Below are 25,518 nucleotides of genomic sequence, written 5' to 3'. Positions count from 1 at the left end.
TCCCATAAACTCATCTTTCAGTGGTATTGATGCATTTTCCAACAAGATATGGTGTGTCATTTACTTTGGTGATGCAAATTTTGCTTAAAATGAATAAAGGAAGAATGCATGTTGGAAAATAGTTCTGCCACTCAGATGGACTCCTCCTTTCCCATAATGTGGAGGATATAAAACATTTTCCCAAGTTATTCAGTAGGAACTAGGTTATTTTTATTTCACACTACTTCGGTAGTTAAGATCCCAGTTCAGCAAGGTCTTCATCCGTAAAAGTCCACAGAATGTTGAAGTGAAGACACTGATATGCAATGAAGTCATTATGCACTGGCTGACCCAGAGTAAGTGACTTAGCACTCACTGTTGATTTTTTTGTGAGTTGAATAAAAATATGTTACCTTAAGTTTAATTACAGAATTAAACTATTTGTGGGAGGCTGTGGTAATGTATAAGATCTATTTTGAAACTACAAAGGCCACATAAGACTGACTGGATCAGACCAAAGATTGCCACCCTGACCTCACACTGCCAATACCTGGGCTTCAGGAGCAGTACAGGAACAGGACAAGCATATTGCAGTACATCCACCCAGGTACTGTCCCTTTTTTCAGCAAGCTCCTCAGTGGAGTCTTGTGTGTTTATGACAGTGCTGATTCTTAAGGTTGTAAGCATTGCAGGTTTTGATAAGGACTCTAGATGAACAAAGGTATTCTCATGAAGCACTATCTTTTTTATGTAATAATTGGATGAGACAATCAAATATAATTTAGAATTCAGGAAAGAACTTTGTGCAGAATTTTACCTGCTCTTACTACATTCGTTTTATTAGACTTTGACCCTCATACCTGTAATAACAGAGACAAATCAATTCCTTTTTTTTTCCCCTGGTATATAAATGGCATAATGTGTTGACTCTTTTTTTCTCTAGCATATTGCCTTAAGTTCAGGAGAGGTTAGTTTGGATTCCTTTTAATGAAAGGCAATGGAAAACATTAAATGCCATATAGTGATATTAAAAGCAAATATAGATGTAACAGGATTAAATAGGCACCAGGACTGCATTTGTAGTAAGGAAATGTTATGGTTTTCTGTTATATTCAGCTTTAACTGTTGCTTTCTGAGCCAGGGATAGTAACAGTATAGTTGTCTGGGTCAAATCTGTGCTGAAATACCAAATGAGAAATTCACCTGACATGACCATCTAGTTGAGTGAGATGAGAGCTGGGGACCCCGGTGTAGCAAAACATTTATGTCTCTTTGAAAGCACATGAACAGCCTGTTGGACCTAAGTAGTGCAGAGTTAAACATGCTTCTTCATGAGGCCTCTAGGGATAGATGTTGTCATCATAGAAACTACACAGGGACCAAATGGTTGGGGTAGGGAGTTGTTCCGCTTGATCTTAATACTTTGCTGTATTCCGTCTTTGTCCCTACTAACATTATTTCTCCAGTGGGTTGCAGATTTTTCTTTACCTTTGTGTAATGTCTGTACCTTTTACTTTCAGAACACCTCACTGAAGAATCATGTTAAATAATGATCAAAAATCTGTGTAGATGTGGCAGGCCCCATAACACCATGTTAACATGTTATAGGTACGAGTTGAAGAAAATGCTGGAAAGCTGACAGCATGTTAAAGATGATTTATTTATACAAGTGCTAAAGTTATGTTTGATATGTTAATGCAACCTCATTTTCTAGTAAAGGCCAAACACTATTAAGTGGTTTTCTGCATTGATTTTTCTATCTTCTGAAATACTTGATTCATTGTTAACCATCTTTACTCCTTTTATGTAACTGGAACTGGGGCTGTCTTTTAACAGGCTCTTTCTGGGTGAGCCTCATTGGCTTTATTCAGTGATATTCTCCTGCTGCACTTCTTGACCTCTTCATCAGTGTTCCCTTTAGCAGGTGCTCCTTTTTGCAATTTGTCTGGATTTTCCCTGTGGCATTCCAATACTCCCACCTGGAAAGTTACTGAAAGGGGTGAGCACCCACTGCAGCTTGAACTGGTGCCTCTCACAAACATCCTTGTTCTGCTGAATCATGTTACCTGATGTTCATTAATAAAAGACTTGGCAGTAGCCTAACAGTTTAAATTTTAAGATGGGAGGGAAGAATAGACTTGCTGTCTGTCGTCATTTTCCTGTCTGGATCTCTTCTTAGCCTTTTGGTACGTTACCTGCTTTGCTTTTCTTTTTCTGCCTTAGCTGCTTGTGCTGTATCCTGTGCTGGATACAGACGTATTTGTTTCAAAAGACTGAATGTATTTAGAAGAGTTACGTGGTGGAAGTTAAAGAGAAGACTGAGTGCCTGTTGCGGGGAATGGATGATGATGTAATGACAACTGTACAGCTGGGCAGTGATGGTTGCTCAAGGAACACTTGTTGGAGTAGGGTTAACGAGGTTCACTGTCTGTCAAGTACATTATCACCTGAGTCACCAGACTAGCTAAGGTAGGAGACTTTTTGAGGGAAATATACTAAGAGAAGAGAAAAATATGAGGATTTGAAGGAAGAGAGGAAACCTTTGTCAGGCTTCAGAGGGGGTTTCTTTTGTGTCTTCAGTATTGCCTCTCTGCCTACAGAACTCTGAATGCACACAGTAGACCATGCAATAAAGCCAATTCTTAGTGAGTTGTTTGTGTGAAACCTTTATAAAATGATATGTTACTGTTTCCGAGGCTTTAGTATCCTTTACTCAGCAAAGTCTTTAGTGTTCTGATCAAGGCATATTCTCCTTGACATGTGTCTACACTGCTCTCATGTTCCTTGATGTGCTCAAAGTATTGGAGGTAGAGAAGCAGTTTTCTCAATTAACAGCCTGTGTTTTGTAAATTGTTGACCTCATGGGAGCTTCAATTTAAGGGCACCATTAAAACTCAGATCTGGTGTTTAGATAGGCTATGTTGCACAAACTATTTTTTCTCTGACTTTAAGAGAATTCTGTTCAAAGTTTTCCCAAGTGTGAGTTTTCACATGTTTGAGATAACAGAATTTAGACATTCTTATTTATAGTATTTTAAATTAAACACTTCCTTTAGCTTTCAGCTTTCTTAAAAGGATGCATCCAACATTTCCTTTTTGCCAGTACTGAGTTGGATGATGTCTTTTCTTCACTGTGCTCCAAAAACTATTTTTATATATGTTTTTAGAAGGAAATCCAGTTTCTTACTTGCAGCTGTTGGCATTTTAGAGCCCTGGAGTGAACCAATAAAAACACATGTTCTTTTAAAGAACATCTATTTTTACTGGACCTTGCTAACAACCAGTGACACAGAATTCAAAAAATGTTGGCTCATGAATAGAAGGGCTGCATTGTTTTAAATTCTGTTCTTAAAACTTTTCTTTACAAGATTACACTAAAATTTCATGTGTTCTTATTCTTATGAAAAGGAGTGCTTGCTTTTAGAATGCTATTTTAATGTTTTAAAACTAGGTCAGGTATCAAAGTTGTAAAGTATAAAATTTTACTAAGACATACAGAATGTTGCTGTTTGAGAGTATTATTGCAATGCTTTCACAAACAGGATAATTGAAGATTTTACTCCCTAGACAGCCAAGAATAAATCAGAACATCTTCTTTAAATACATCGGTTTGAACATATTAAAACACTTAGGTGTAATGATCAAATTAGATCACCATTTCTTTCAGTGATGCAGTATGCTGATTGAATATGCACAGTTTTTTCAGATATCAACATTCTTAGTGGAAATGAAAGAGGAATTACAAAATGTTAACAAATTTGATGTAAATGTAGTCATATCAAGATTGACTTGATAAAGAGCCCCATCCATTTTATGTTACTTGTGTTGCATCTTTACTGTACATGCTCTGTGTTCTGCAAGATACTAGAGTCCCACTGCTGCTGCTTATTTCTCTGTCCTGTCTTCACAGGAGAGATCTTTTTCTGTATGCTGTAGCTAGGTATGGCTCTAAGCATATTTTCACCTATATTTTGGAATCAAGAGAATAGTGTGATTATAAATTCAAGTGTAAAGGTGAATTGAGATTTTAGTATTTTTAATAGTATTTACTGTGAGAAACTGATGCTGTTGTCAAATTTGGGCATTCCAAAAGACTGTTTTGAAGAGGATTGTTGGTAAAGCAAAAAGTAAGTGGTCTGCTGATCCTGCATGATGTAACATATAGTGTCATAATAATGCCTGAAGTGGTAGATTGATTTTTTTAATGGTGTTTAGATCATGTGTGCTAGAGAAAAAGAATCATAACCCGGGTTTAGTTCTTCAATAGTTTTATTAGCATCTTCGTGTCTGTTAACACCTAATTTTCATGCTGGATATGGGAAAGGAATTACAGCTGGGGTTCTGTGATTTCTGATTTTGTTGTGGGTGTAAAATAAACATAGACATTATATATCTCACATATGTAAAAATGTATATAATCAAATGTATCAAGATTTTTTCTGTATTTCCCTATCTATGGGAAAGTGTCTTTTCCTCTTTTTCTTGCAAAAAAACCAAAACTGTACATTAAGAAAGTTTACAACACACACTGAGAGAATGCACTGAGAGAAGACCAGAGAAATTCACTGCTTTTAAAATAGGTAATGCTAATAGAAATAAGCTCAAATTTCTAACAGAAGTAATTAAATACAAAAACAGATATATGAATTGAATTTTTAATAGTATTGTTGGGCTTCTACAAATATTTAAAATTATTCAAATATAGGAATGGATCATTCTGTTTTATATACTATGCTGGATGCCTGATGAGCGATACATTGTTAAGGACTTGTTTTGTGTTACTTTACTTAGACCTCAGTCGATCAGCTTTCTGTTTCACGGATGTTCTTTTTTTAGAGTTTACATGAGTCATGTGTCATTGTCCTATGTCCTGAATTACTCAGGTTGTATCTGCATTGTGTGTACATACATGATGGGAAGTTCAGTTCCGTGTTGTCGACAGTCATTGAGACAGCACAAGAGACTGACATTTCCAGGTCTTTCATTTGAAGCAGCATTGGCATTATATCCCAATTCTTATTCCTTTCTTACTAGTGTTTTCAGAAAGTATGTATCAAAATATTTTTATCAATTAGTTGTCTTTTGTTCCAATGGTCTATTAGCTTTGGGTTTTGGTGGTGATATCCAAACTGCTTGTAATGTACTGTTGTAAAATGCAACTCCTGGTACTGTGCTTTTCCCTAGTTCTAACAGTTGCTCTCCTACATCTTCCTGGTATTTCGTCTGTTTTGGTTTGCTTTTTTTTGTAAAACAGTTTTTTTCATAAGGCATTTAACTGTCCAGTGACATCTAACTACTCTTTCAATCCAAGATAAGTGGGCAAGACCTTTTATGGTTATCATAAGAAACAGAAATATAATTTGGCTCACAACTTGCAGATCTTTAAAATAGATGCTCAGGAGACAGCAGTAATTATATATATACGTGCATAGAGTAGCAAGTGTTATGTATATGCATACAGTAGCAAGTGTTAATTTTTTTTTTTTGTAATTAAGTTAAATATTTAAAGAAAACTATCTTAAAACTTCTTTCAGTATGTGGCATGTGTTGCAGAATTAGAGTAAGTCCTTAGTGTAAAAAATGCAAGTATAGAAGTTACATGTATATATTCCAGTAAAAGACTGGATCCTGGATTTGGAAGGAGGGTCTTCATTTGCTTTGTTTGCTAAAAGCATGCATTCTTACCTTTATATCCACTTAATACATAAAAGCCAAAATCTAGCCATATATTGGCATAACTAAGAGCAGAAATTCAACTCAACATTTCTAAGACTTTTTACAACATTCTGCAAAATGTCTTTATCTGATACTTGGCTTTTTTGGCATACTGTTGGACCAGGAAGAAACTGAATAATGATTCACATTTAAAAAACATAGCTCTAGTACTGTCTGGGATTGTAACTTGCTTTTATCAGATGCTTTCACTACTGCAGAAATGATGATGGGGTGATTTACGTTAATTCTTTTGGCTTGTTGAAAAAAATATGCCCACACTCCTCTACTTAATGGGATTCTTTCCTCGTTGCAGTGCAAACGGCTGGAGCAGGAGCTTCATCATCTGAAAGAGCAGAACCAGACTTCAGCAAACAACACGAGACATCTGACTGCTGAAAACAATCAAGAACGTGCTCTGAAGGTAAATCTCCATTTCTTCTTGCAGGCAAATTAAGGTTGTAAGCCCCTGGTGCCAGCTTTCTGGGCTGCATATATCTGTTGTGTACATTTCGGCAGAAGTGAGCTATGGTGTTTGCCAACAACCCCTTCTTTAAACACAGATACAGCACCCTTCTGTTATGGTTTTATTTTATTTTGCATCTGAATGCAACAAGAAAAAAAATAACATATCATCCAAATTATTAGGCTGGTAATTAACTCTAAATTCTTGAGATCTGTCCTTGCAATATTGCATTTTATAAGGTGAAGAAACTGCAACTGTTTGCCTCGTGGTACCTTTGCAAAACTAATATTTTAAAGCATGGCTGTTTGATCTGCTCCCGGCAGTGTGTGCTATATTAATAACATTGTTGACCGATACTACTAGTGACCACATAGTTGATACTACTATTTGCAAAAGGGTAGCTAGTTGGAACTGGGAGGAGGAATAATAAGTCTTGTCAATAAGAATAAAAATGAGCAGAGAGGCGGGAGAGGGTCAGAGAAAGGACAGTGTAAAGTGACAGGTTATTGCTGCTTTGAGAAAGGGAAATTGTAATGTCAGTGGAATTGATAGCTACATACCCAGCAATCTCACCGCTAGCCAGAGTAAGAGACTATGCCAGGTAAGATATGCAAGCATTGTGCACACCTCTTCAACCCCTATATTCTTAAAAATCTTTTATGGGTAGTGGAGATACAATATAAATACTGAAGTTACTCTGTTTATACTGTGTTGTCGTTTTAGAACTGTTTGATTTAGACAGTAAGATCCAAGGATATCTCATTTATGGACAGATTTTCCTCTGCCTCCTTTTCTTATTTTCTTTGTATTTGGGAAACATCGTTATTCATACAACAATTTGACTGAAGCAAAGTATAGGAATAAAAGTAAATTCTTGTGTAGTTTGACATTTCTCAGTTAAAAAAAAAAGTATAATGAATAAATGGACAGAGGTTGAGTGCCACGCAAATGCTGTATATTCCATGGGTTTATTATTGCTATCAGAATCTATGATGAATATTATAAAATGTGCAATACAGAAAGCAGATTACTCAAAATAGAGGTCATAAGCATTTAGGCTGCTTCTGACTGCAATAACAGTATTTTTTTGAATCTGGTATCACTGAAAAAGCTTGCCAAGCATGCTACTTATTAAATGTAGTATTGTTTTTCATTAATTGCATGCTGACTTGTTTTTTTTGGGTGTCATTGAAAATATTACACACAGAGTCTTTCTGTTAGAAAAAAAATGTTTTATTTAAACTACACTTTTTACATTTAATATTGCCTGACATAATGCTTACAGAATAATTATATTTTCAGAGCAAGAAATGACTTGATAGGTCAGAGTGTTACTAGGATTTCATTCTAAGCCCGATATTGCTCTTCTAGCACCTAATCTTTAAAGAATTTCATTTCTGCCTGTCACAGGCATTTTTTTATTTTTCGAAGTTAGAGGTTAATTGGTCATAGTCTTTTAGGGATGAGAGTCTGGGGAGATAAAAAAAGGAATGCTTTTCAATTTTTGGTAAAGTTAAACCTTTTTTAATATTGTAGCTCCTTAGAGTTTATCTCAGTTCATCTCACTGTTGTCTACTGTGAGGACAGGTCCATTATAGTATTTTTTAAAAGGCTGATGGGTCAAGTTGTGTTCTTGACCTTGAAAACTTTAAAATGCCCTAGTGAAATATTGATATACAGCATATAAGCCTTCATCCTAACCTAAGCAGTCATGTAAATGAAAAGCTTATCACCCATTTTTAGTCTAGTACAGCCTGGGAAATAGACTATCTGGTAGGGATGAAAGTCATTTCAGTGACTCCCTTAGGAATTCATTTGTCAGTGCTCTGGACCTGGCTGCAGATGGCTGCCATCAGCAGCACAGCTCCCAGAGGAAGAAATATCCAGCCAGAGCCCCCTGACAGGTCACACACTGCAGGGTCCTGGAACACAACTCCCCTGTGAAACCCTCTTGTTCTTAGCTGTTACCTCCTGCCTCTTGTATGCACTCAGTGACTATTTTAAGTGCTACATGCAGAGCACATGTACAGACCCAAGCATCCCATCCTGTCCCCTCTCCACCGCAGAACACCCTCTGGATATCTGACGGTTTTCAGAGAAATAGGACAGGCCATTTGTCTCTGTGATGCAGGGTAAATATCAACACAACTACTATTTTCTCCATGATACAGGGAACTACATTTATTTTAACCACCTCTACAGGCAAACTGGGAACTGTGCTATGTGTTATTAACCTGTTCAGCAGAAGGAGTCCAGGTATTTCTTCTGAGTCTGTCCAGGACAGCTTCTGTCAAGAAAGTTTTTTCAGAAAAAAATCTTTAATTTTCCCTATTATCTTGAACTTAATTAACATTGTCTGATTCAGTTTGGCAGAAGGCATATTCTAATGATGAGGAATTTGATCTGCTTTAGATTTTCTTCAGGGAGTAACAGACGTGTAAACATCAGATATGATGCAGGGATATTTGCAATCTTAAATGGATAAAAATATAGTAATCAGGATCAGCTAGATTAAGGATGACATATAAGTTTGTGATAAAAAATGAGATCATTACCTCTGTAGGACTCTGAAGTACACTTAACAACAAACCCAATGGCTATTATTTCTTTTTTACTTTTTAAAATCATCTAAAGACTCTGAGATTAGCTCAGTTGGTTAAAACTTGATGCTAGTAAGGCCAAGGTCATGAGTTCAATCCCCTGTATGGGCCTGTCACTTAAGAGTTGGACTCGGTGATCCTTGTGGGTCCCTTCCAACTCAGAATATTCTATGATTCTGCATTCTCTCATGATGTTGAGTTGCTTGGAAGTAAAACAGTGTAAGACCAATCCACAGGAAACCTATTTCATCCCACTGATGTAGGGTCTAATAGGTAAGATAAGGTGCAAGCTTTCAGATTTGTTTTTAGATATATTAGCTCACAGGGCTACTGTCCCCTTCTTTGAGGCAGTAGCAGCCCATAGTCAGGACTGAGGTAAAGTAGCAGGGAGACTGTGAGAGAGGTGTAGTGGCAGTAAACTGGCCAGATCCAGGATCTGGAAATAACAAGGATGATGTAAGCACTCTTTTGCATACTTTTGTTTTTACCCTCCTAAATCCCATGTCGCACCTGAGGATCATGTGACAAATAGAACATATGACACATAAAGCATGCTGTGCACATTATAATGTGCCATTTCATCTTTCTGTGCCATATAACATCTGCACATCTTTGTGTGCTGAAGATAGCTCTTCATAAATAATCTCTGCATACATATTAGTAATATGTGATTTAAAATTTCCATATTTAATATATTTATTGCATAGAACATTCCTTACAGTGATGTGGCCCAGTCAGCCCCACAATGTCAAACTGGCACTCCTAATTTTTATAATATTCTTATTGGTCACAGGGGATTGTATTAATTGACTGAAAAGGCCAATTTCAAATCTTCCCTCCAGGCAATGCCCACAACTGCACAGAGGTCATTCAGAGAAGCATGCGGGCCCCTATTTCCATAGTTAAAGTAAAATAATCCTCTTCTTTGTGAAACCATTTTTAAAAATCTCTTATAATATTTCACATTGAATTATAGCTAAATCTTTTAGGGATAATTGCTTCCTAAGGGCCTATACATTTGCGCTCTTAGTACATTTTCATAAAATAAGATCTGCAGAGTGCTTTGCAGTTCTAATGTGTCAGGGTCTATATGTAAGATTATTCATTTGTGCTTGGTCTTCATAATTAACATTTGGTCTCTACTGATTCTGATAAATGTATTCCCATAATACATAGAAATAGCTGATTCAATTAAACATAGAAAAGTTGAAAAATTGCTGTTTTTTCATTGGTATTCAAATATTGTTGTTGATCATTTTATTGTTGTTAGCTTTGTAGTGTGTAATTTTAAAATTCAGAGTTTTAAGTAATATATTTTTCCTAAAGAAAAATAAGGATTTTGCCAGTGTGCATACCTCTTTACTGAGTTGAAGAAGAATAGGAAGTAAGTCTTGTGAAACAAATAACTTTATGTGAAATTGTATAGAAAATATTTAACAGGATTTGAATGAAATAGAGATGACTTTTTTTTCCCACAAGTCTGATCTATTTTGTAATTTTTAATTAGGTGGCATATTCTTCTTAAAGCAGCTACTAATTTAGTTTAAAGACCAGAGAGACATACTAATTGTACTTTGAAGGCCAACTCTTGAAATGGACAGGAGGGCTATTTCATGTTGTTATACAAATCAGGTGCCCTTTACTGACTAAATGAGATTACTCCACCCAATTATGATGTCATTAGAACTTGTAAAGGTTATTAATCTCCTTCAGAGCTGTTAAGATGTTAATATTTTGTTGTGATTGGCTTTTTTTGTAATATCTGCCTATCCTTTTAGTTGCAGTTTCTTTTTTATCCTACATGCTTCCATAGTTTTATTAGGAATATAATAAATTTAGAGTCAAGAAAGTGACCTGAAGGACCTGTCAGAAGTTTGTCTACAGTAGTGTCATAAAGCAACTGTGACTGATGTCACCTCCTTTCTGCTGATATATAAGAATGGGGTCAAGGGCAGGAAATCCACCATGCAGAGCAGTTTGGTAGTTGTTCTGGTGACGATGCCTGTAAAAAAGCCACTCTAGAAGACTTAATTTAAGTATTCCCTGTTGCGTGTCATAAATTGTATTAAGTTCTCTTCTGATTCCCAGAAATTCCCAGATTCTTAGAGTAGAAACCATTTTTCCATACCTATCTGACAACACCAACTACAAAAACAAATCCAGCGGACTAGTCACTCTGTCATCCAGGAAGGGCATGATCACAAAAGATTCTGATGTTATAAGAGCTTGACATTTTTTTCAAAAGCTTTAACATGAAGTATAAAATGTTTGCTACTGTTGAAAAGCATGGAGTATTAATGCTATTGAGACATACAATATTAACTATGAAAAAGGTCCTTTAAGATAATGTGGCCTTTATCTGCAAAAACTAGTTCTAACAATGTTTTTAGGTTTAGCGCTTCAGAGCTGAAGTTTCAGAGCCTCATTTTAATGAGCTAGAGGTGGGTTTTGTCTGTAAAGCCTCTGATTTGTTTCCAACAGAGACACGTGCTTTTGAGATACCTCGTATTCCAAGGAAACTTGACTGAATCAGTGCTGGGAAACCAAGAGACTCCAATCACATCTCTTCTATTCAAATTCCGGCTCAACATATAGTTTTTACACTGTAATAGTTATTAATTGTGCCCTTTCATATTAATTTTACATGAGGCAATAGAGACCAAGTTGATTTATTAGATACTTAGAATGTAAGTTTTGAACATGTCGAGGCCCAGCCGCACCACTCTGCCACCTTCGACCATTGTCACTGTTGCAGTGTAGTGACTGCAGTGCTGTGTGACTGATAGAAAACAGCTGCTTATTGCCAGTATGTTATAGCTAACAGATGAATAGCTATGTTGTCCACTGGTGAAGTGGGTGTTACATCTTTCTTCAGTTCCCAGCTACAAAATAACTAGACACTGCAGAGAGTTTAAATTTGCTATTGATCCACTTGGTATGGTGTTATTATTTGGTACAAGATGCTTTTTATTTAGAGTGGTTGGATTTTTATCGATGAAATACCTCAGCAATATTCATGTTGGGCAATCCACCCATTTCTCTTATGTTTTGTTATGAATTCTGGCCAGTATGCATTGTTCCCTCTGTATCTAACAGAATAGCAACATGTGAAAGCTCAGCTCAAGAGGTCACTCTGTGGAGGTAAACCTAGAGCAGTCATGCTTTTCATCCTGGATATCATGTGCTGCTGTCTACAAAAAGGACTGCTGTCACATTTGCAAATGACATGCACATAGGCATGTTTGAAGACCAGGATGCCAGCTTCATATTGGAAACAGAAGGGGAGAAGTAGGTTGGAGATCTGCCTCAGTGTGAGGAGATAACTGTGCCCTTGCATTTATTAAGATCTGCATCTATTTTTCTGAAACTACAAGAGCATTTCAGGAGCAATGGGAATAGTTAACAGCATTCTTGGAGATTATCTCTAGCAAATAATATGTTGTTACACCTAATCCTGAAAGATTCATGCTATTCTTCCAATAACTTACTGGAGGATAAAGTAATACAGGATTTGTCAAAGTAAGCTGCAACTTCTAACTTAGTGCCGGAGCTGTTTCACTAGTTCAGTTTTTTCTCCTAAGAAGGTCTCCACTTCTCTTACTCAGCTTTTAAAATAATTGTCCTGTTCAGGTTGTAGAAAGGCATGATGAATTCCTTTCACTCTCCAGTAGCTACCCTAACACAGTATGTACTCTCCTTTAAATGCCTGGGCAATGTGAGAAGAAAATTTGCTGCCCTGTCAGTAAAACTTGTTATAAAGCACATGAGATCACTATTAATTTTTAGAGTGGAAGTTTGCTGAAGTTTGTATGCTTGAATTGCTTTTAGTTACATAGTGGAAGTGAAAATAAAAGACCTAGTAAAACTTGGAGCATGCTGCTGACAATCTGGATGTGGATAAGAATGCACAAATATTTTTCTTCAGTTGCTGCTTCCTAGACACTTTATCAGACAGGGTAGATACAGTAGCAATCTTAATTGCATTGAACAGAGCCTTTACTTGTGCTGCACCCAGGAACACTTAATCACAAGGTCTTAAAGTGTGTTGCTGAGGTTAGACCCAAGTCTGTTTTGCTCTTATCCATACTAGAAACATGATTAGTCACTTTATGGCTTGGTGTTATTAAATAGTACCATACATCTCAGAGGATATCAGTGTGAGCATTGTGCCATAAATAAACACTAAAACGAGGCCACAGAAATAATGCAGAAATAATTCTGTCCATGTTCCACTTGCATAATAATTTTCTACATTCTTTTCCTTTAACTTACAGTGTATTCAAAAGCTATTGCTACAGACTCCAACAGCCTACACAGTTATCTGTATTTCTGGAGAGGAAAAAAATCTTGTATAATCCTACAGTTTGACAGAAAGTTGTTCCATGACATTCTTAGTGATGGTTTCCTCCCATCTGGTAATTAATGTTTTAGCACTGATAGACATTTGTATTCATTGACCAAAAATATCTTCATTTGTAATGGGAGTTGAACGTTAGAATGATTGCTTAAATGTGCCATAAGCAAATAATACAATGTTTTCCCCGATGGAAAACATGGGAAAAAGTTATGAAATGCTTACCCTTCACTGACAGTGAAGTTTCCCGGAGTGCCTTCAGAAACACAGGCTTCCAGAATGCGATAAATCCGATTTATATCTACCTGGGCATTGAAGAGACATTATGTTTGGTAATATTAGTACTTGCATGATTTTCAGTGATCAGTTTGTGATGACATTAAGTGGCTGTGTGGATAGACAGCAGGGACATTTGTGCTACTCTTGGTTCACTGAGGCATCTCTGTGGGCCAGAATTTTGAATGTGTCCAAGTCTTGGGTTGTTCTCAAATTGAAGGAAACAAATAGATATGCCCAAGTCTCATCTGTGCTTTCTTGGTTGCACTGACCATGCCACCTTCCTGTATCTTTAAGGCTGTCCTTTCACTGACTGCATTGTCTGGCACTTCAGCTCTCTGTGTACAGTGTTCTCTGCACAGCAGCTACTTAGGGTTTCTTGGGTCTGTTCAAATGAAAGACCAGTGGGGTTTCTTACATGACCGCAAGTCTTTCCGAGTTATTTCAAAGCAAAGTAGTATATTAATAAAAGTGAACAACATTTGTCCTGAAAATGATCTTGAGAGGAGTTGTATCTGTATGATTAATTATGCTTGTCTCGAGCACTGTATCTTTTTAGTATGCTTCATAGTGCCATAAACAGCTGCACGGGAATGGCACTGCATGTGTCTTGATAGATCGAACAAGCAGCGTTCTTAGCTCAAAGAGTTGGTTCACCTTGCCTGAGGATTATAAGCCTTGCTTCTTTCCTGTTAGCAGATACTGAACATCTCTTAACCAAAGGAGATGTATTCATTGAATTTTGATTCAGTTCTAAGCATTAAGGAATTCATTACTCATTCACACTTAGTGTTTGATGTTAGTTTTCATCTGTTCCACTAAAAATTCCGTGGGGGTCTGTTGCTTTTTATTTGACAGCCTTCAAATCTCTCTTGGCACCAGATTACTCTTGACAATCTTAAACATCAACTGTTTGTATATACTGTATACTACCCCGTCTGTCATTAGGGATGATGTGCACACTCAAACCTTTTGGCAGAGTCTTTTATGTTTTGGTTGACATTTTGGAGGTGGAAATTGTCACCCCATGAGGTCAATCAGTGTTACTGCTTCTGCTTAGTAGAAGTATTATTTCTGATTAATGCAGCGGGTTCTTGGAATGTAACATTTTGGTTTCAGGTGATTCTAAATCTGAACTATCATATTCACTGTCTTTTAGGCTGCCTCCAGTTCCTCACTTTTGGTATGCAAAGAATCATCTCTTTCATGGTAATAGGTTTCTGCGACCATGAACTTCTTGTCATCAAGAACCTTGTTTTTCATTTAACCCTTCTGTAATTGTACATATTAACTTAGCATTTTAGAAATAGTTTGCACTTTTACACACCTCTTTTTCCTTCTAACAGAATAGATCCCATTTTGTATGATTGATAGATTTGATATCTGTCTGTTTGACTTTAAGGAAGTTCCTTCCTTGCTAAGTCATGCTGCCACTTGACCCTACTGTTTCAAGAATGGTACGTTTCAATGTTCTGCAGCATTTTTAGGTTTTTTTCTTAAACTCTGTTAAAGGACCTCAAAACAGGAACAGTTTGTGGGCCTGCGGCAGATCTTAGATATATGTATTCTAGAAATATATATTCTGAAATAAATAAATGTTCTGAAATTGTAGAAGATGAAACAAACTACACCGGCATCCTGTGGCCAACTAGAAAGCTGTCTGCTACTACTCTTCCAATCCTTATTTTCACAGAGATGACAGCCATGCATTAAACTAATGATAAAAAATTGGTGTATTCTAGAATACACTGAAATGCATCAGTATCTTGTAAATTAGAATCACAGAATCTGGTATGTAAGCAACATATACTGTAGGAACCACAGTCATGTTAGGAAAGCTGCTTAAATGTGTTCAAAAAATGTGCAGATGTGGTGCTTAGAGTCATGGTTTGCTGGTGGACTTAGCAGTGCTGGGTTAATTGTTGGACTTAATCTTAGACATCTTTCCCAACCTTAAAGATTCTATGATGATTCTATGATTATATGGAAAGGTGAGTTGTTCTTATAAAAACAAAAACTCTAACTGTAATTATTAGTTTTGTTGCCATCTCCAGTGGTATAGTTTGTCACCCCAGTCCTGAGTTCATTTTTCCTTCCTTCTGCCCAATAGCATGTCAGTAGTGGTACCCCTATGAGCCTTTGTAAATTCTGAGGAGGTATCATGTTGCTGCACTTCAACCAGCTATAAAAAAAATTCTTTTACTTTCCCACTAGTATGGACCTTCATTTCAGGATTATATGGATCAGGAATGAAGGCCATATGTTAATCTAATTGTAAAGCAGTCATGAAGCCTAATGTATTGGAATTACTGTAAGAAAACTAGGACTCACTCCTTCACTTGCTGCTTTCTGATACTATAAAACACATTTTCAAACTTAATTGAGACATTCTAAATCTGAAGCCATTTTGTATATAAAATAGTAACTGTTTTCTGCAACATTTAAAGGCACCCTTAGCATCAGTTTTTATTAACATCATCCCTAATCTCCACTGGCATAGTTTTCAAAATATCTATTGGCAGTGTAGCATAATAAAACAAAGAAAGTACCAAAATATTCAACTAAATTAAGTATTTTCCATTCTTGGAGATATTAAATGATATTAAATGTATTATGCTGGAGACAAGATACCAGATTTAATGAGTGAAGAGGAAGAATGTCATTGTTATGTATTATTTTTTATTTCATAAATCTTGTTTCTTTCTCCATATGAGATATTCATGCATGCAGAAAGAAAGTGTGGTAAATCTTAATTTTCAGTAATTTTTTCAGTGTCATACTGTACACTCTTCATTTTTTTATACTGCACAGGAAGATGATCCTCTTTTGCTTGAGCTGCAACTGTAAACAAAATCTTGAGCCTGGATGCCCGATGACATGCAAGTTATTTGCCCTTCAATATAACATATAAAAGGTAGTAACCTAAGCTCTTGTGCAAAAGGCAAGCTGCAGGGTCATTAAATAGCAAAGATCTTGCTCTGATTCATCCACGACCTCTTTATTTGAAACGCCTCTCAGAATTGATAGAATCTGCTTTAGATGTTGGGTAGAGGAAACCAGAGCTAGGATAAAGGATCAATATAAATGTTTCAGAATTTTAGGTATTTACTAAAAAGGAATATTCGGCCTTTGTCCGAATTGGAGGACCCTTTCCTAACAATTAATCATATCAAGTTTGGTTCAGAGTTGAAGGGGGATGGTAAGAAGGCACTGAAACATTAGGTCTTAGTATGGTTGCAAAGCTGCAGACTGGCCTTGATTCAACATCCTCAAGATGCTACATGTTTTCTCTTCTTTATCCTTTTGCTACAATCTGGAAGTCTCTCCTATTCCATTCCTAGGTGAGCAACTTTAGGTTTTAGAATGAATTGAAATCAAGAGTCCATGTCTGAAAAGTGCAGCTTGGTGCTTAGCCGTCATTTAATCAGAGGAGTCAGGAGTCATTTTGTCTGTCTTGTTTAATTCTCACCTATGTATTTGGTCTGGTACAGAGGCACATTTTTGATGTTAGGGCACTTGTACTACGAGATCACTGAGAGGCTTTTCCCTGTAAATAAGAACAAAATTTTGATTTTACTTCCACGTGTGTGGCCATAGAGAGGTGTAAGGGAAAAAAAGACTTTGCTGTTCACACATTCAGGTGGCCAAGGGGAAGAGAGGGACTCCTTGAGTGCAGTAGGTATGCATTTCTTCCTTGGCTGTATGCAGGTCATTAAGAGAATGCTTGAAGAGTTAAAGAATAGATGAGGATTTATTTTTAGCTTTTTTTTTCTTCTATGAAAGCGGGCTTTATGAAGTAAAATCTTCCTCACCTGTTTTCTCATGAGATTATGGACTGACAGCTGGACTTTGGCTTTTCTCTAGGAGTCAGCTTTTTAAAAAACACTGTGCAGGCACTCTGGTGTACCACCTATTCAGAAAGTATATTAATATTACTTTAACTGATTAACACAGGCACAGATAGAATTGGACATATGATTTGATATATGTTTTTTATTATTTGAAGTCTTGAAAGGTATAAAGTAATCTTCACATCAGCAGAAGTGTATCAATGTGTTAGGATTTCAACTCAACATATATTAGGTTTATCTTCATATTTAAAAACACTGCATGAATAACTCTGTCATGTAGCTGAATCAAAATTGCTCATTACACTTGCAGAAAAAAGGAATTGTTACCTGAAAGTGCTCAAAGAACCTCTGATTTCTCCATCAAAAGACATTTGCAATTAAAACTTCAATTTTTTTATGCCTCCAAAATTCAGTCATCTCTGTTGTTACTTCCAAAATTAAACCTCTCTTAGGTGTAAGGTAAATATATCTTACAAAGAAAAAGCAATAGAAAGGTGACATGAGAAAAAAGCTGTCTTTAAACTTTGGGTAGGAAACTGAAGTAACAAATGTGATTGTATAATAGTAAATAAGTGTAAATCACATGGCTTGAGCATGGTATTAATGTATTTTGGTGACTGTATTAAGCTGCTAAGCAGCCAAATTTGCAATTTAAAATAAAATCAAAGACCAAAATGTCATTTTGTAGTTAGATTCAATATATAAAGAAACCTTCAGGGGCTTCTTTTTCTGAGCTGTGTTGATTGATACTGGATTTTCCATCTTCAGAATTGATTCTCCAGTGAAGAATAGATGTCATCTTACACAGTTTTACTAGATGTATTTAGATTCCAAACAGTTTCATAAATTCCCCATTTCCTTGTGGATCACAGTCAAGATGATTATTTCAATGCTAGTTTGTTTATTAAAGAAATACCTGCTATACTGGAGGAGTTATCAATATGGTGGTGATGGTGTGACTAGCACATAGAGTTCATTCTTTACAAATACTTTGACCACACATTTTGAAAATTGTTTTGTTTTTAAAAAATCAATATCATTTAAACTATTTTTTCACATTAGAAGCATCATTTGGACCAGGTTTTCAAGCACTGAGGCTGATCTTGCAGATTAGGCAAGATTCTGTGCACATATCCATATGTGGCAGTGACTGCTGGAGAGTAGTCCTGCTATCAGTGAGTTATTGTTATAGCATCTAAATTTTGAGAAAAAATGAACCCTTTCTTGTTTTGATCTTAAAGCTTATGACATAGGTCCCAGATCTGTGAAGCCTTAGGCTATTATACACACCTTTAGACTGTTAAGGAATATTCAGAGATCAGAGGAAATTATGTTAAAATTTGTTTTCATAAACTATCTTACATGATACAATAAGATCTGGTAAGAATACATTGATACTTTGCTAGTTCTTTTAGAAGAGCTCGGACCAGGAGACATTTTAACAAGAAAAAAATCTGTGATGTAAACATAAAAAGAATCTATTATCCTTTTTCAGTGAAAAACAAATCCCTTCAAAACCTTTTCCCCTAAAACCTTATTAAGATCACCTCTACCTTAACCATGCTTTTTAATGAGTTCTTTGGGACTGTAATCCATCATCCCATCATCTGAAAAGATGAAACTATTTAGCACTGTTTTCTAGTTTAAAAACAGAACTCTGATTGTCCCACTGTTCATCAGTTGCTTACTCTAATTGAGTAAATTATTTGAATACACTACTTGATGTCAACTAGCTGCATTTAAAGAGATGCAGATTTCAAACTTTTTCCTTGCATGTAATGTAGAGGAGTGTACCAAACATTATCATTTTTTTGGTATTGTAGTAGAATTTTAACCATTTAAGAATTTCACATAAAACTGATTGGTTTTAGCTGGTTATCTTCTCCTGTTTCTTACAGTTAGCTGTAATTGTAGATGCTGGAGGACAGAGTGGCTGAGTGATTGGGAGGAGAGTGACTGAAACCTTGGAAATGCTGTTGGTAGCTCCTTCCATTTGGAATTGCTATATTACAGTAACAACAAAAACACTAGTTTTCCAACCTAGATAAAATAAAATCTGTTTATCTAGCCTATTAAATCTGGGTGCCAGCTTTCAAGCAGATGCAGTTTTAAGCTCTGTAGATGCTAAATCCTGAAACATTTGGTCTGTAAACAAAAGGCTGACATCAAATACAGCATTGCTACTACACATAGTAATGGTGTATATATGCTGCATTCACACAAAATAGGGAGATGAGTGCTTTTTTGTATGTTGCTTGGAGTTTTTTTCTTATGTTAGAGTATTAAAACAGATATTAAATTTTATCATTAATGCAGTGCGTGGTCTCTCTTCAAATCCCCTTAATTACAGATTGACTCCAAGGATTACACAGCATGGATTTTAATTTTAACTGAAACAAAAAGAAAAGCTGCTTAAAAATTATTCTTGCTGAGTGACTTGTTAGACCACAAAACAATTTTAACATCTTTTGACAAGTGTCAAATTTAAAATATTAGACCAGAGCTAAGTTCACCTTCAAACTCCAGTTGTATCAAGTCTACTTCCCAAATAAAATGTTTTATTAACTTTGTCCTTACAAAGGAATGTCTGCTTCTCATATTTTTGTTTTTTTCAGTTATTCTTTGGGAGAAAAAGACTGGCAGTCTTGCTGAGATGTGTTTATGTTTGAAAAATGTGACATCAGACATCATATTTCCTTTCTTTGGTAATCAGAGAAAAATTACCAGGCAGAGTTGATCTTGTAGCAGCAACAAGCGTATTTCACACACTTGTGTTGTTTCCTTTCTGACCTCTATCTTTAGGACTTAAGAGCTTCACTCTGAAAACTTCATTCCAACCTGAAACATAGAATAGCAGGTCTGAGTCCAGAAACAACATTTCACAAACTGGGGCCTAATCCAGTAAGCCTCACATAGGAAGCTACTTCTGTGAGTACCTATTATTCATCTGAGTAAAATCAGATGATCAGGGATCAGTTTTTCATCTGTTTCTTATGCAGTTTTTTTTCCCTCATTTCTTAAAGGACAAAATCAGCTTCCCAGTTTGTTTCACCAAGTAAAACTAATTTTTCACACTTAAAGCTTATTAGTATTTTTTACAGTTTTACTGTTTATCTCCTGCTGGTTCTTTAAGACACATGAAAAAAAAAAGTTGCTCTCCAGACCTGCATCAAATAATAAGCTAAGCGTCCACAACTTCTTGTGAAGTAGGTGCCTTTGAATACAAAAGGCTGGAGGAATGAGAAATTAGCTTTTGGCCAGGAGGTCACTGTAGTGCTAAGGGATAAATCTGTCATTGCTATTTAATGGTAGCTAGTGGTTTTATAAAGTACTCCTAACTCAGTTTGTTAGCTTAAAACATACTTCTGAGACCTCACAGAACTGCAGGTAAATAACACCATTATTGCTGCATCTTTGTATGGGGTGAAATTTTTGCGCTTGAAAAGGGTTATTTCAACAAGCTTTTCTCTCCCTTTTTAGCTGTCTCTGAATTGTTGCTATCAGAACGTTCAATGGTTTTCTCCATTAGCGAATTAGTGCACTTTTTTTTTAATGGATCAGATTAAACTCTGTTGCTTTGCAAAGCATTAATCCCTCCTGTTTTAACAGGAAAGTATTTCTAAAGCAAACCAATGATCAAGCTAATTTATACACAATATTGTTTGGTTTAATTTGTCTATTATGTGTAATAGTCTCAAAGGTATATGATTTTCAAGTCATGTGTGCTTAATGCAGAGGCCAGAAATAGCAACAAATGAGGTGAAATAATGTAGTTTAATAAGTTTGTTTGTGTGTGTGATTCCTTTTAAATATTTCTTAGGTAATGTACAGCACTGTGAGTGATGCCGGCAGCTGGCAGAAGTCTGATGCTTTGCATTTGCTACAGTTGTGTTCTCTTGGCCATTTTCAGTAAAGCTTTAAATGTATTATTGGTTAGACTTTTAATTGAAAAGTACACAAAGTAGTTCATAATTTTTGTCAAAAATGAGATAAAATGGCTTAAAGGAAATAACAGTTACTGACTTTTAGTATAAAGTTCAATTTTTCAAGTTATCTCTTGAGGCCTGTTTTGTGAGATTGTGAACTATTTTGAATGCCCGGTGAAGATAACAGGGGATGAGGCTGCTCAGGGCTGTTCAGACAGATCTTTTAGTAAATAATACTGTCTCTTTACCACAGTGGACAAAATATGGAAAAAAGAAAAATCCCACTTGTGTCCTAACATAAATAAATGTATGCATGAGCACTGTCTGTCTTATGAAGTCATTTGTGTTTGTTTAAGTTGAAGCACAGGACACACAGTAAGTCTGGTGTCTGGTTTTTGAAACCGGGATGTGTAAGCGTCTACGTCAAAAAGAAAATCGTTCTGGAATCTGAAGGCTGAGACTGACAAGAAAAATCATCCTTTACAATAAGTAAGACTTGATTTTGGCATATGTTACCTTTTCAGCAATGTTGGATGTTTGCAATACACTTGCTGTTGGTATAGATTTGAGGGTCATGCTGCTTTCAGTACAAAATTTTTATATTGGATCTTAATTTTTATATTTAGATTATGAACCAGTTCTGCATTTTGGGGTGAGGAGTGTTGCTGGGGCTGTTACTTTCAGTCCAAGTGTAACCATCTCTGTTTAATTTACCAGTTTTTCAGAATTAAATTGTAATTGTCAGTAGCTGCTTCATTTTTGTTAATATATTACTTTTTTTCCCCCCACACCCACCAACTACATAAGTGAACAGTGACTACATAACTTCTGTGGATATGTTCTGCTTTTGCTTTCCATACTTTTTCTCTAGCTAGGAAGTATTTATGGTAGTTGAACAGGATGTGCTCTTTCCTGGAACAGCTAATTTACAAACAAGTACTTTTTCAGTTTTGTACATATTCTTGTACAAAAAAACAAGGTTTATTCTTTTGGTTGGGAGATTTCTTGTGCTTTTTTGTTATTGTTATTTTTTTTTATTTATCCTCTTATCCACTGGATTAAATCTCTTGCTTAGTTATTGCAAAATCCCCTCACTGTCCTTTTAGTTGAACCTGAATCATGAAAACAAGGAGCCTGATTGCATTTGAAGGAAAGAAGTGTTCAACTTAAAATGTGGTGCTTACAGGTAAATCAATGGACACTGAAAATAAGATAATTAGAAATAGAATGGCTCTTTATTTTATGTGACTGATTTGGAGTTGACTACATCTGAAAAGGAATGAAAAAACGATCTCTTTGCTTGAGACTTGCCAAACAATGCCATAAGCTCCAAGTTATTTTGAGGTGGTGAAAGGTGAAACATTTGACATGTTCTTTTTGGGCAATGCTTTAAAAAAGAGAGGGCGGGAAAGAGGCGTTGCCACATCAGAGTTAAGGGTGTTTGTGGTTGTCCATGACAGCGGCTCCAGTTTTAAAACACCTGTGTTTACTTTCCAGCTTTTCTCAATCAGCCTGAAAGTGGCCTAAGAATGGCACAGACAGACCTGCAGTGTGGCTCTGTTGCCTTTGCAACACACACACACACACACAAAAAAAGAAAGGAAAAAAGACAGAGATAAATCTCTTGTTATGCAGCTAATCATTAACAGCATTTTTGTGCCTAGCTGAAAACATTTTGAACTTTTCCAGACTTTCATAGTCTATCAGATAGTGCCTGTATTTTTTTACTAATCCATTAACCTAAATAGTTAGCAAATTTTTTAGCAAAAATTAAATGTTGGTTTGTGGGTTCTTTTAGTGGTAAATAATAATAACAAAATATTTTTGTTATTATTTTTGTTGTAAACTGATATTTCATTCCAATATTTGGAAATATGCATACCCGTACTGCAATTTAAAAGTAAACAATCAAACTAAAAAAGGAAAACAAAGCAAAACAAAACAAAAAAACCTTCAGGCACAGTCCTTCCTGTACCACCCTCCCTGAAAACTTACAGCTCTTTTCTGAGTAGAGTTTTGCTTTATAAAATCCTAGTGTTTGATAGGTATTAACCTTCTGCAATCTTAATTTCTCACATAAAGACAAACTGAGATATCACATTATTTCAATACCTGCTTAGAAATTTGAAAATCATTTGTGCATCAGTATTTAAGATATTCATTTGATGAGAAACATATTTTTTTTATTTATTATTACCTTTAAAATTTGTTCATGTTTTACAAACTTCTTTGGCTTTTTAAGAAAACCTCAGCTGCTTTTTTTGATATTTTTTAATTGATGCAGTATTTCTTTCACCTTCTACTTCAGGTGACGTGTGGCATTCCTGTTTATAGAAATAATGTCTGCTTCATAATTATGTTTTTCCTTGCAGATCCCTCAGTATAGCTCAGGTTTTGTTTTCTGAAAGTAGGGGAAAAAGGCAAAAGAAAATACAGTGCTGATACAGGAGTACAGTTGATTTCTTCCTTAGACTGATTTCTTTTTAGACTTGTGAGTTTAATAGTTTCAAAATCAGTGTGTGGGGATCAACAATATGAAACCCCTTAACCAAGATATATACCCTAACTGGAGCACAGTTCCTTTAATATGGGTTGGTCTAACACGATGATTTGGCAAAGCAAACTGAGAACATGCCAAATCCCTTTCAGATCAGGACTAATAAACTGAGAAATTGTACCTGGAATGATCTTTTTTTGGCAATACACAGCAAGCAGCCACCTTTCCATGGCTTTCACGAGGGGCAGGAGCAGCAGTACAAGTGCATGCTCTGACAAAGCTGCCTCCTGCAGAGCACACAGCATGCTCTCAACTGACTGCAAGGAAATGTGCTCAAAAAATAGGGGGGTTTAACATTCCCTTTTTTCAGTGACTCTACTAGAAAATCAGAAGGATATTTATCTGAATCTGCTTTGAACATGGAGAAGAGTTTGTGAGCTAAATCCTCACCTGAGAATCTACACAGTTGTATCACCAAAATCTGTAGAGGAGTAGTATTCTTTCATATCAGCAAGCAAGGATGTAAGCCAGTGCCTTGGCTAAGAAATGGGGAGCACAAGAGATACAAAGAGTTCACAGAATTTGTTCCAGGGTGTCCCAAAGGTAATTAAATGATACTTCTAAAAGATAAGGAAGTTGTCACATTTATTAAATTACCAGGTGTAGATGTGTATAGATGTGTCTTAAAAGAAAGCTAGATAATGTGAATATGTGAAAGGAGAAGGCTTTCTGTATATAACTGTTTTTCTGAAGGCAACACTGCAATATTAATAAGAAGGAGGTAAATAGGGAACAAATGTTCAAAATATGTCTGAGTGGTTTGGATACCTACCTCTTAAGACTTTCAATGATTTTTAGGTATCTAATCCACCTACAGATTTTGGAATGCCATTAAGTACCTGTCTTGAGCTGCTTCAGCACCTCTAAAAATCTAATCGTCTGCCCTTATGAAATATATATATTCAGTTTATGCTTGTGTCCATTAAAGTATCTGTGAAATACCACATTCATTACAGATGTAAGACAAAATCAGGCAAATGTCTAAGAAAAGGCATAAATATGTGAGCAGTAGACCAATTGTCCCATGAGGGATTTGCACATAAATGGGTACAGTTGCGTAGTTGCTCAGACCAGCCACAGATGGTACTAATTCCAACACATGATACCTAGCATCTCACTTGGGAATACTTTCATATAGATGCTCAAAAAGGGCTTGTGTGGCCATTTGTAGCAAGTCTGCAAAGCAGGTTTTTGGGATCCCTCCTAAATTTACCAGCCTTTGGACTTTTCCTGTTCCCATACTAGAATCACATCTGTATTGAAAGAAATATTCTATCTCGGCCAAAAAGGGACAAATACAGAAGTTAGAGTCTCTGCAGCTTTGTTTTTTTCTTTCATCCTACTCAATAGTGACTTTGATAACACTGATCTTGTATATCTTGCTACAACTGAAATCCCATCCATTTTCTAAAGGCCTGTGTGCTGGCAAGATTGCTTGAACCATCTTGTTTTTAGTCACTTTACATCTTTCTGATCCAGGGGTAAGGAAACATCTTAGAGGTAGGATATATTTTCATCAGCCTCAGCAGTACATCTTACTGTGTTTCCAGGGAATATCACATCCTCAGAGGAGTGTACAAGTGTCAGACAGCAGTGCATCTGTTTCTATGTGGACCACATAGTGTTTTTTCACCTGGTCTTAATCAAGGTGCAGTTGGAAGGAAGCCAAACAGTTTATTTGACTTGTTTCTAAAATATGTCAATATCTGAGATTTGTAAAGAGTTCTTATTTGTAAACATCATGCAGTGGATTGGTTTCTCCATTCAGTGCTTGATTTGGGAAAGTTGTTTTCTTAA

At 36.0% G+C, this 25,518-nt stretch overlaps 1 protein-coding gene across 12 annotated transcripts in view; it reads left to right on the top strand.

Annotated features, from left to right (window-relative positions):
• MIPOL1 (mirror-image polydactyly 1) overlaps window positions 1-25,518 on the top strand; it is a 203,100-nt gene that overhangs the window by 87,962 nt on the left and 89,620 nt on the right. For all 12 annotated transcript variants that reach the window (XM_051806544.1, XM_051806534.1, XM_051806539.1 and 9 more), the window contains one exon: window positions 6,008-6,115. In XM_051806544.1, the coding sequence (XP_051662504.1) occupies window positions 6,008-6,115 (108 nt within the window). The remainder of the gene's footprint in view (window positions 1-6,007; window positions 6,116-25,518) is intronic.

This window comes from Manacus candei, unplaced genomic scaffold, assembly GCF_025592945.1.
Source record: "Manacus candei isolate 608988 ecotype Guabito, Panama unplaced genomic scaffold, ASM2559294v1 h1tg000067l, whole genome shotgun sequence".
In the NCBI taxonomy this organism is placed as follows: Eukaryota; Metazoa; Chordata; class Aves; order Passeriformes; family Pipridae; genus Manacus; species Manacus candei.
Note: the sequence above shows the minus strand (reverse complement) of the source record. Positions and strands in the feature narration are given on the sequence as shown.